The 13,142-nt window shown below is 38.3% G+C and overlaps 1 protein-coding gene across 3 annotated transcripts in view; it reads left to right on the top strand.

The window, feature by feature from the left end:
• The window catches only part of LOC145690204 (uncharacterized), a 300,212-nt gene that overhangs the window by 47,730 nt on the left and 239,340 nt on the right, over positions 1 to 13,142 (top strand). For all 3 annotated transcript variants that reach the window (XM_081764867.1, XM_081764866.1, XM_081764868.1), the window contains one exon: positions 2,896 to 4,179. In XM_081764867.1, coding sequence (XP_081620993.1) covers positions 2,896 to 4,179 — 1,284 coding nt within the window. The remainder of the gene's footprint in view (positions 1 to 2,895; positions 4,180 to 13,142) is intronic.

The raw sequence follows: 13,142 nt of genomic DNA, 5'->3' as shown, positions 1-13,142 counted from the left end.
AGTAAATGTACCATGATTACTTAGAACGTTAAATTGTCTTAGATCGGTACGCCAATGTAGTTGATCTATACATACTAAAAACACAATTATGTACTTGGTAACCAAATCTTCAATCGTAAACTAATTGAAGAAAGGTAGTATACGTACCATATATATAGTTACTCTTGTAACTATTTAACTCTCTCCTAAATACATCTATACCCATAATACATCTGCATATTAATCAGCTCATCCACATTGAATAACTTAGTATTATTTTCATCGATAGGCGAAACTCAAGACCACTCTAATATACCAAGTAAGAGCGCACTATTACTCCTAATAAACCACCATCTTTCATTATAATTTCCGAACTTAACCAACAACACTTACACAGACTAATTTGTCAACTAAAGTTCAGTCTTAGAAACTAAACATTTTCAGCCCTTTCTATTTGGGAACGAGCTAATTTTTTAAGTTTAAAAATTATTTCGTTCATAGGACAGGGTTCCTACTGGTAAGGGAAGTCAGGGAAAATGGTACAGGTCAGGGGAACTCAGGGAAAAAGACTGGTAATCAGGGAAAGTCAGGGAAAATGGTACAGGTCAGGAGGGCTCAGGGTAAAAGACTGGAAATCAGGGAAGTTTTTAAAATATATTTTTTCTAACATTAATTGTACATCAATTTCAGCTTAGCCAATCATTAATGATAACAGTATGGAACGTTGCTCAGATTTTTATGAGTGGTAAGTGGAATGTACGTATGAGAAATTGATTACTACTTGTTTCTATAGAATAAATGTTCTCATATATAAATATTCACCGTTATTTATTCCTTATTTATATGTCAACGTCATCCGACACCTGTCATGAAAGTCAGGGAATTTCCTGCCAAAGGTCAGGGAAGGTCAGGGTGAAGCCAAGGAAATATATTTCTCCAGATCAGTAGGAACCCTGTAGGAAAATGCAAGGATATACGATGTTCTTTTAAATGTAAAAGAAAATAATGGGAATGACAAAAATAAATTCCAAAATTTGAATTAGAGAACATTTTTGGAGACGAAAGAGGAAATGACACACCAATGTGAGTTCTGTCCAAATATTTATTAGGTGAACAACAATTGAAAATGTTGAGGTATTACATAAACATCGTTTAACAAATAGAAAGTACATTTAAATATCTTTCACTTGCACAAAATAAATCCATCTCTCTACAATTCAAGGGCAGTCTGAACAAGTCATGGGTCAGCATAATCGAAAATTTGAAAATTTAAATGTTACCTTTTTTCGACTTCCTTTGTTTTCAGGTGCCATCATAATAACAAACAAACGAAAAGTTTTATCATATATCTGTAGTTTTTATTTTTATTTTTTAAATTTTATTTATTTATTTGTCATTAGTTTGTAAGTCATAAATCCTTTTAGAAAAAAACTAGTATGCTGTTCGAAAATATTGACTCAGGAAGAAGACCAGCCCTGAATGGTTTGTAACCTAAAATTGGTAAAATTTGTGCAGGTTGTTTTGAAACTGAATAAGTGTTTAATTCTTTTATTTATCTTATACAGAAGATTATTCGGTTTATATCGAACCGAATTAGAAACGCCACTGCTATGTGGGGAAAGATGCTAAAGCGATTCGTGTGCTGTCATATGTGTGACGTTGCAGGAGGTCGCGCGAGTGTCGTCAAATGGCGCCTAAATAAAACCGTTACTGGGAAAGGTATGTTATACTCTTGTCTATTTTTTGCCCTACATATACGTAATAAAACAATGACGAGAGAAATGTTTCACACTCGAGATGTCTACTGCGAATGTTATTGTGGTCCATTACACAAACTAGGAATCGTATCGAAACAGTCGCCCACAAAAATCTCCAGGAAGAGAGTTTCAAGAAAAATGACACCCGCAGTTTCGCAGAGAATCCACCGATTGGCGTGCCAGGAAAATTCACCCACTAAACGTGCGATGGGCCAGCGATCCAATTTGGCACCTTCAACTGTGAACACAGTCATTCGTAAGTGGTTCTGTCTGAGTCACGTCATCATCTTCTGCGTCATATTGCGGAACAAAAAGTAAGCTGCAGAAAAATGTATAAAAAACACTTACGAAGGCGAGATCCAAATAGCTAGCAGTCATTAAAATGGATGAAACATACATCCACTTCCTGCTGGTGTTCCGTTTTGGGTGGTTAAATACAACGATGTCAAGAGCGGTTCCAACTTTGTTCGCCACTGCCGGGGGTTTCTTGCTTGGATTTATGGTTATTACGGGATTTAGTTATACGTGGAAGTTGCTGATACGTAAGGTTGATGAAAACGTGAAAGTGAAAGCACGATACTATCAGAAGTCCATTATGGCACCTATCTTTCGGATCGATATCACATAGTTATACGCACCGGGCGCCAACCAGGTGAGGATCAACATGGTCAAATTTTCAAGTCATACCACAAGATCATCTTTGCGTTTTTATCAGGAAATGGAACAGAATTAAGGAATTGGTGTCATTCTGGTTCAAGACATTCATGTGAATAGCCTTGATGTCAGGCCAATGGATTTATGGGGCTTTACCTTTTGAGAATATGTCTGACATCCCCTCACCCCGCACCCTCATAAATCTCTGGAAAGCTTAGGAGTGAGACCGAGTTTCCGTACCCGTGCTTCGCCGGAGTTTGGTCCAATAGAAACTTCGATGTCGGCCGATCGCCCACAGTGCTGGATCCAATAGAACACCATCAATGATGGCAGTAAGGTTTCTCACTAGGTGAGTAACTTCAAAAATCTGTCCGATATAAACTGAACAACCTTCAGTACATTCATTATAAAATCTTTAATATAAGATAGCAGAAAATAAAGCTGCATTGCTTTGATAGTGTTACTTATGGAATTTGACTATTTATGCTATTTTGTAATTTCTCAGATAGAAAAAATGGCTGAGCAAGTAGGTGAATGGGAAGAAGAAACCGCAGCTGGTGATGAAAATGAAAGCGATAAAGAAGAATCTGAATTTAGAGAAGAAGGTAAAGCTGAATCTGGAGAAGAAGGTGAAAGCGAAGGTGAAGAAGCTGAACATGGAGAAGGTGAAAGCGAAAGTGAAGAAGAAGCTGGAGGAGAAGGTGAAGAAGTACAAACTGAACGTGAAGGTGAGGAAGGTGAAAGCGAAGGTGAAGAAGTAGAAGTTGGACGTGAAGGAAAAGAAGGTGAAAGCGAAGGTGAAGAAGTAGAGGCTGGACGTGAAGAAGAAGAAGGTGAAAGCGAAGGTGAAGAAGCTGAACATGAAAGAGAAGAAGGTGAAAGCGAAGGTGAAGAAGCTGAACGTGAAAGAGAAGAAGGTGAAAGCGAAGGTGAAGAAGCTGAACGTGAAGGAGAAGAAGGTGAAAGCGAAGGTGAAGAAGCTGAACGTGAAGGAGAAGAAGGTGAAAGCGAAGGTGAAGAAGCTGAACGTGAAGGAGAAGAAGGTGAAAGCGAAGGTGAAGAAGCTGAACGTGAAGGAGAAGAAGGTGAAAGCGAAGGTGAAGAAGCTGAACGTGAAGGAGAAGGTGAAAGCGAAGGTGAAGAAGCTGAACGTGAAGGAGAAGGTGAAAGCGAAGGTGAAGAAGGTGAAAGCGAAGGTGAAGAAGCTGAACGTGAAGGTGAAAGCGAAGGTGAAGAAGCTGAACGTATAGGAGAAGCTGAACGTGGAGAAGAAGAAGGCGAAAGCGAAGGTGAAGAAGGAGAAGCTGAACGCATAGGAGAAGGTGAAGAAGTTGAACCTGGAGAAGAAGGTGAAAGCGAAATTGAAGAAGGAGAAGCTGAAGCTGGAGGAGAAGAAGGTGAAAGCGAAGGTGAAGAGGGAGAAGCTGAACGTGGAGGAGAAGAAGGTGAAAGCGAAGAAGGTGAACCTGGAGAAGAATGTGAAAGCGAAATTGAAGGAGAAGCTGAACCTGGAGGAGAAGAAGGTGAAAGCGAAGGTGAAGAAAGAGAAGCTGAACCTGGAGGAGAAGGTGAACCTGGAGAAGAAGAAGAACCTGAACCTGGAGGTGAAGAAGAAGAAGGGGGAGAGGAGCCTGAAGAAGGAGAGCCACCTGAAGAGGAACCACCGCCTGAGGAGGAAGCTCCGCCTGAAGAGGAAGCACCACCTGAAGAGGAAGCTCCGCCTGAAGAGGAAGCACCGCCTGAAGAGGAAGCTCCACCTGAAGAGGAAGCTCCACCTGAAGAGGAAGCGGTAAGTTTGCAGCGTATTAATAGTATCTTTGGTAGCAGTAGCAATAGTATCTTCATGAATGTTGATAGTCTTACGTTTAATTGGTATCTTATTGATAACCTAAGAAGCACTTGAAGGGAAATATCGGATTTTCGAGGGGAAATTTATTACAACTATATGTGATATCAGGAAAGAGGCGTTCTATCGTAAAGGAAAGAGTGCTATTCTGCTTTTGTCACAAAAATAGCTTGTTTCGGTAATAAATTATGATCATAGATTTATCGCAATTTGCTATCCAATTTTTCGTTTGCGTAGCATTTGTGTAACTAACTGCTATGCGATACTTAAATAAAACGCTGGTATATATATATATGCAGGGTTAGCACAGAAACAATCCCTAATTTTAAAGGGGCATAACTTTAATACCAAAAGTACTACTCTGTTCCAACTTTCGCAGTTACGTCAACTCAAAAAAGGTTTTTGGTGGTGCTGATTGGAATTAGAAACACGCGATGTTGGCGCCATCGTGTTAACCACCGAGACGATAATCCATCCTTATCCAGTCTTATGAAGCCTAACTGTTAATACTAAATACCAAAAATTAATTCATTCCGAAGATTTGGTAAATCTAGTCTATGTACCTACACTACTAAAAACCCTGAATGATCATCAGGGAAATATCAGTGCAGCTATAAACTCCATTACATCAGTTACGCTTCACAAGATTTGGCTTGAACTGAATTATAGTCTCGATGTTCCCGCATAACAGTCGCAGTACACACATTGCGTGTTTGTAATTCAATTAACACCACGGAAACTATAATGCAACTACTGCGAAAATTTGAGCAGAATTATGGTTTTAGTATTAAAAATATACTCTTTTCAAATCAGAGACTGTTTTTGTGCTCACCTTGTATTACTATTATTATTAAAAGACACTAAAATACACGAGTATGACTTCTAGTAAGTAGGTACGAAAATTACTGGCAAAGTTTCTGCAATGAATATGAAAAAGACCTCTTCAAACTGCTGAGAGAAATAAACGAATCGGCTTAAACAAACCATCAAAAGTAATTTACACCAATATGGAAAAAGATTTCTTCAAACTGCTGTGAGAACTAAACGAATCGGCTTGAACAAACCATCAAAGGTAATTTAAATCAACATGGAAAAAGATTTCTTCAGACTGCTGTGAGAAATAACGAATCGGCTTAAACAAACCATCAAAGGTAATTTAAACCAACATGGAAAAAGATTTCTTCAAACTGCTGTGAAAAATAACTAAACCGTCAAAGATAATTTTAACATAGAAAATTCTATCCTTTCCAATGTTATAATAGCGGAATACTTGTTCCACTGTTAGTAGTAGTTCGCAGAAACTTTTTGAGCAACCATTGTAAAACAGAAAACCACGCGTTTACAACAGAAAAAAATCAGATGTGCGAATGTGAAGCTAGGATTGGTAATTTGGGAATGTATAAAGGCAGAAACAAAAGTAAAAGGTTTTTTAAGTTGTCAAGTAGTGATGTCTTTCTTCCGATATTTTTTTCTTATGAAGGTAACAGTATTATAAGTAATAGCGGTAGCAGTAATTGACGGCTGTGAAATTACAAAATGTGCTACTGGTCCTGTCCGTTCCAGAGGTTTGCGGGTTCAGGGAAGGGGGTGAAGGTATAAATTGTGGGGTCAATGTTGTAGGTGGTGTAGGTAAGAATTCCATATACATCATAAATAAATTATTTTGCAACAACTTTGACATTTTACTTTCGAGCAAGGGGAAAGATGGTGATCGTGAAATAATAATAATAATAATAATAATAATAATAATAATAATAATAATAATAATAATAAAAATCGAGATTTCAATAGACGTACACGTTTCATGGTCCCCATATACCAAACAAGTGATATCGTTCACCGCATCGGGACCACGTTTTAAACTTATGTTTTTTACTAGATTCTCTGGGCAGTTTTCAGTTTTTTCCTACTTCAAGAAATAGAAATAATTTACTGGAAAGTTAAAATTAAAAATGCTATCTTCTTGAAATGGATCTATGTTTGATTATTTTCATAAACGATAATTTTATTTATTTTTCACAAATAAATGTTTCATTTTTATCCCTTCAATATGGCGTGACATTTCTTATGAAAAAATCCACAAGGGATAGTTTCTTCTTGGGAATGATGTCTCTTTTGGATTATTTTCTCAAAAACGTCATTCGATTTCATATTTCATAAATATCGTGTTCACTCGCACAATAGTCGCACTTTTCGTAGCAATTTTTAATGTGAAAATCCAACTGCGACTATTACGCGAGGAAAGCTGCCATTCTATTATCACCATGATGAAAACAATTTCGAAATTTTGATACATACAGCATTGTGTCAACATAAAATGGAAGGTTGAAGTAAGTTACTTGAACTTGTTGACAGATGGGTCACGACATTACGTATCAGTAAACACGAAAAGTTCTTTTGCTCGGATTCGCGCAAGATAAACAATTTCGAAGGAAGTCTCGTTCACAGAGACAAAAAATCCCGTAGACTGCGACTTTTATGCGGGGAATGGTTTTAGCGAATATTTTTACTTCAAACTTAAAGTGCGACTATTATGCAAAGGCGACTATTACGCGAATAAGCACGGTAAATGCTTCATTGACAAACAAAAATTGAGTTTTCTTCGGACAATTTTCCGAGAACACCTATTATATTTTTCTTCATATTTCGAAAATAAATGTTTCCGTAATTGAAGCGTGAGAAGATGCTTCAATTAAGGTTTGTGGGTTTGTGCGTTCACTTTAAGGTTTGTGAGCGAGAAAGTTTAGTGCGATGCGGTCCGTATCTTCTATTCGTAGCAATGGTCATTATATCCCGCTATGAGTGCACTACGTAACATTGTTAATATACAGTCGTGAAAATGTTTTACAAAATGATGGTTTATTATTGCTCAATATTTTGAATCCTAAAGATGAATTGGAAGTAGTAAACTTGTTGCTTTTACTAAAGGAATCATTCCATGTCTAATCAACCCATGAAAATATTAAACTCACACCCACCGATTTAGAGTTTCATAAAACTTGGTACAGTTGTTAGGATGAATAAGTTAGGGCTCAATCCATACGAAGTGGTCCAAAGATTCGGAAAATGGTTGCTCGACCATCTCCAAAAATTATAAAACCCTGAGTGTAACGAACCTTATGTATGAGAAGGTCAGTAACAACGTTGTCCTATGTACAAGTGTTCCTGAATGGCGGCCATCTTTGTTGTCAGTGGAGTGCCATTTTTGCACTTGCAAGCGTTTACGAAAACTACAGTTACTCAGGACGACGTATCAGACCAACTCCAAACAAAAACGAATGTTTAGAGGAGAGACTGAGGTACACGGAGAACATACTCTTGCTTGAGGGGCTGTAATTTGGATTGACAAAGTGGGGGTTCATAAATTTTGTGCTGAATACTATTGCATATAAAGAATCTGCAGAAATGTCCACAGCTGTCATACTATTGACACCGTAGATTTATGGGGCTCCGAAAGTTGAAGTTTGTGATTTTGATGCCATGTTTGAAGCGTAATATCTCAGGAGGGCAAGGTGCTAAAAATTGCTGCTTAGGCCACAATGTAATTCTGTATGTGAGTAAGCTATTGCATAAAAATCATGACTGATATTACATGGAGAAAAAGTGAGGACATGGTAAAACGCGAAGAAAGGACGCGCGTGACGATGGTCGTAGCCTGGAAAAAAATTAAACGTTTTGATATACTTCATGCTAGATCTCAAAAACTACACATGGTTCAGCAATTAGTCCGTTTTTGTTTGTGTTCATTTATGCAAAAGCTTGCGAGTGGCGTTTATTCCATTTTTCTAGCTCTATGATCATTGCCACATCTATCTGGTGAGGGTGTTAGCTCCTCCTTGCACCCACGATACCCATCGTCGAACTGGACCGCGGTATTAAGGAACTTAAGGTATTAGCAAAGTATCATTGAAATCGAATCCTAGTTACTGAAATTAATGTGCTCACAAGGTTGCATTACACCTATCTATCCTATCCTGCTGAAAATTGCGTATTTGTGGAAAATATTTAAACTGATTGCTTTTCCCTTCTCTTCTGTAGCATTACAGCAGTTGTTTGTAGTAGCTGTAATTACAACAAGTTCTCGTAATTACACGATTTAAACAGTGTTGCAAACTTCAGCAATGTGTATCATATCTCCGGAACGGTTTGAGATATCGAAGTGTTGTAAACGGCAAAATAATTTACACATCTGTTACAAACCATACAAATAACTAGATATGATACTTATCCCAACATTTTTTCGAAATAAATGCTCTAAAGAATTTTTTCACGCCCTAGTAACTACGTTCCTATTCATTCAAAACAAGTCATACCATGATCATGGTATCCAACACTAAAGTACTTTCGATGTGCATTATCCTGTGCATCTCCGTTATGCTGTATTTGCGTTAAAGGCTTTCGAACTTTGGAAGTTTGTGATACTATAACTTCCTCAGTTTGCAACACTGAATAATAAACGTGGTATTTTAAGGTTACGTTTGACATGTTGACTTGAAATACGTAATAATCTGACGTAGTGCCATTTGAAAAAAAAATAACTTTATATTCGGTTGGCAACACTGTTTGTTAAGCCTTTTTATTTAATACATACAAAGATTTTCCCCTTATGTCCCCCTTCTTATAGTTGCTTCGTGCAACGTTTCGCTTTTCTCCCTCTTTTGGTTTGTCCGTTATAGCGGATGGTCAAGATAAATTGTCCACTCTGTAGACGTGGCAATGATAATGAAGCTAGAAAGACGGAACAAACGCCACTCGCAAGCTTTTGCACAAATGAACACAAACAAGAGCGGGCCTAATTGCTGAACCATGCGTAGTTTTTGAGATTTAGCATGAACCATATCAAAACATTTAAATTTTTCCGGGCTACGGCCATCGTCACGCGCGTGTTTTCTTCGCGTTTTTACCATGTCCTCACGTTTTTCTCCATGTAATATCAGTCATGATTTTTATGCAATAGTTTACTCACATACAGAATTACATTGTGACCTAAGCAGCAATTTTTAGCACCTTGCCCTCCTGAGATATTACGCTTCAAACATGGCATCAGAATCACAAACTTCAACTTTCGGAGCCCCATAAATCTACGATGCCAGTAGTATCATAGCTGTGCATACTTATGCAGACTCTTTACATGCAATAGTATTCAGCACAAAACTTATGAACGCCCCACTTTTTGCCATTCCAAAATACAGCCCCTATAAAAGTGTAATTTTCTGTACATTTTCAAGTGATTTCATGTATTGGTTTGCAACCCTACATATTTATTTAGAAGTAAGAGTGTATATTCTCCGTTTACTTCATTCTCTTCTCAGAACATTCGTTTTTGTTTGGAATTCGTCTGGTGCTTACGCCCTGAGCAACTGTTGTTTTCGCGAACGCTTGCAAATGCAAAAATTGGCGCTCCACAGACAACAAACATGGCCGCCATTCCATTCAGGAATACTTGTACATAAGACAACGTAAATAGTGTTATTCACCTTCTCATACAAAAAAAAAAAAAAAAAAAAAGTGCAATATGGAGTCAGAAAATGAGTTTTATCACCGAAAGGCATGAGAGTTTTCTCTTTCTTTTTTGTTTTATAATAAACCTGGTAGTATGCCCGAAAATACCACTAAATGAAAATATTGAAATTACAAATGCCTAGGAGTCTGTAATTAATTGCGTTGTTAACTATCTGCTCAAAAACATCTTGAGGCAAAAAACTGGGAGCACACTTGTGATTAGAGAAATGGTTGAGGAATTGAGAGCAAATTATGGATATGGGTAGAAAGGGCAGAGTGCTACATGATACGGGCGTGGGAACGTCATGGCAGCCATCTTGGATTAATTTGAAAATGAAAATCAATCAAGTGACATATTGCCTTAGGCTGACTGGCTTCTCAGAAATCCAAATGTGAAGTTATTATTATTATTATTATTATTATTATTATTATTATTATTATTATTATTATTATTATTATTTACCTACTATTTAATTATTTATGAGACTTTTTTTTTGAAAAAATGTTTGGCCCAATTCAGTATAGCAGACCTCAAGATTGCCATCATGATGACATGGTGTGTAATGTAATATTATGTCCGTTAGGCTAATATTACGCACATGCAGTATTTGATGCCAGTACCACATACAGTCGACAAAGCAAAAGGGAATATCCGTGTTTTTTCACTTCCGGTATAATGTAAGGTGCGTACCGGGTGCATGTTTATTATTGTCTTCATAGCATGGATTCACCTCTTGATGCATTGATAAATCTAGGTGTTTATCTATCCTAGTATTTCTGCTAATAACCTTCATTTTTTAGTTTAGTTTAACATCTCTGAGGCTAACGGATATAATGATAATAATAATGAACGAAATAGTGGAATGAAGTGGGAAGAAATGGAAGAATCCCTGAAAACCCACACACACAGTATTTGTCCACCACAAAACCCACTTGGTGCGCGTGAGAAACAGTCATGATTATTATAAGTGAGATAAAATCCAACCCGTCGTCATGTTTTAGTCAGTTCATGAGAGACTCGTATCGAGTACTAGAGAAGTGACCAGATTCGACGTTCGGAAACGTAAAGACGAGGATGGGAGCTACTTTTTCCAGTTCCCCAAAGTGTTAAAGAAGCTAATAAGAGAAAGCCGCTTTAAGCTTGTGTATCCTGTCTGACGATCTAGAACACGATGTTACCTTTGTGCACTATGTGATCAAAAGTATCCGGACACCCTCCAAAACATACGTTTTTCTTATTAGGTGAATGTGCTGCCACCTACTGCCAGGTACTCATTATCAGGACCTCAGTAGTCATTAGACATCATGAGAAAGCAGAATGGGGCGCTCCGCGGAACTCACGGACTTGGAACGTGGTCAGGTGATTGGGTGTCACTTGTGTCAGAAGTCTGTATGCTAGATTTCCACACTTTTAACATATCTAGGTCCACTGTGTCTGATGTGATAGTGAAGTGGAAACGTGAAGGGACACGTACAGCACAAAAGCGTACAGGCCGATCTCGTATGTTGACTGATAGAGACCGCCGACAGTTGAAGAGGATCGTAAAGTGTAATAGGCAGACATCTATCCAGACCATCACACAGGAATTCCAAACTGCATCAGGATCCACTCCAAGTACTATTACAGTTAGGCGTGAGGTGAGAAACCTTGGATTTCATGGTTGAGCGGCTGCTCATAAGCCACACATCACGCAGGTAAATGCCAAATGACGCCTCGCTTGATGTAAAGAGCATAAACATTGGACGATTGAACAGTGGAAAAACATTGTGTGGAGTGACGAATCACGGTACACAATGTGGGGATCCGATGGCAGGGTGTGGTTATACCAAATGCCCGGTGAACGTCATCTGTCAGCGTGTGTAGTGCCAACAGTAAAATTCGCGGTGGTGGTGTTATGGTGTGGTTGTGTTTTTCTTGGAGGAAGCTTGCACCCCTTGTTGGTTTTCGTGGCACTCTCACAGCGCAGGCCTATATTGACGTTTTAAGCACCTTCTTGCTTCCCACTGTTGAATAGCAATTCGGGGATGGCAATTGCATCTTTCAACACGATCGAGCACCTGTTCATACTGCACGGCCTGTGGCGGAGTGGTTACACGACCATAACATCCCTGTAATGGACTGGCCTGCACAGAGTCCTGACTTGAATCCTATAGAACACCTTTAGGATGTTTTGGAACGCCGACTTCGTGCCAGGCCTCACCGACCTACATTGATACCTCTCCTCAGTTCAGCACTCCGTGAAGAATGGTCTGCCATTTTCCAAGAAACCTTCCAGCACCTGATTGAAAGTATGCCTGCGAGAGTGGAAGCTGTCATCAAGGCTAACGGTGGGCCAACACGATATTGTATTCCAGCAGTACCGATGGAGGGCGCTACGAACTTGTAAGTCACTTTCAGCCAGGTGTCCGGATACTTTTGATCACATAGTGTATGTGGAACATTCAAAGTAATCACACAGTACATCAAATAAAACTTCCAGATGTAAAACACAAATTATTTTGGTGTCGAATGTGCTGTAAAACGTATAAGATACAACTGTCTGATACAAAATTTGTAAGAATTTCTGAAACATATGCTATCAGAATCACGATTTCTCCCTTTAACTGCATTATGGACATTAATTGCAACCAGCCACTGGAGATATTCATGTAATGGCATTCATCGTACAGTTGAAGTCTGGTTGCCCAGAAGAGCCTGCAAAGATCTAGTGATGATGTAAGTGATACAGCTCACAAGGTCTTTGAATTTTGTACATCAAGAATTGAAGGTGTAAAATTTTGGATTTTATGATACATCAAGAATTGAAGGTGTAAAATTTTGTATTTTATGAAGGAAGAAATACTTATATAAACTCACCATCACTTGGAAGAATTATTTGCAAACAAACAAACAGACAAACAAACAAACAAAAAACTACGTAAGCACGAGAATTTTATGGTTTTATCCTACTGCCTGTGGATTCCATTGGAGCAAAGAAAATCAGTTCAGATGAAAACTTTAGCATTGTTTTCCTTTTTTCTTGTGAACAGCAAACTATGTGTGCGATGTCATACATCACTACAGACTCATTCATCGCATGCGTTTATGACTGTTGCTCGTTTTTTGGATTTGTGATCTCTAAGTATATGGAGAAAGGTAATGTGAAAGTTAATTCCATGACGCTGCTTGATCATTTCATAAAATTGGCCACCACTGGAGAAAGAAGACACCTACTTATGTTCCTATATGTAACCTAATCGCTCATGTCACTAAATCTATCATGAAAGGATTTGGAATAGTGTACTGCTACAGTGGCAATTTTTTCCGCCAGAGTTTAGCATTTAGCAACGAACGTTTCCTAAAATGTCATTGGTGTGGAACTGTATATTGTATATGTTTAAGGTACACTCATGTCCAAAATTAT

This window comes from Thermobia domestica, chromosome 7, assembly GCF_964235325.1.
Source record: "Thermobia domestica chromosome 7, izTheDome1.hap1.1, whole genome shotgun sequence".
Classification (NCBI taxonomy): domain Eukaryota; kingdom Metazoa; phylum Arthropoda; class Insecta; order Zygentoma; family Lepismatidae; genus Thermobia; species Thermobia domestica.
Note: the sequence above shows the minus strand (reverse complement) of the source record. Positions and strands in the feature narration are given on the sequence as shown.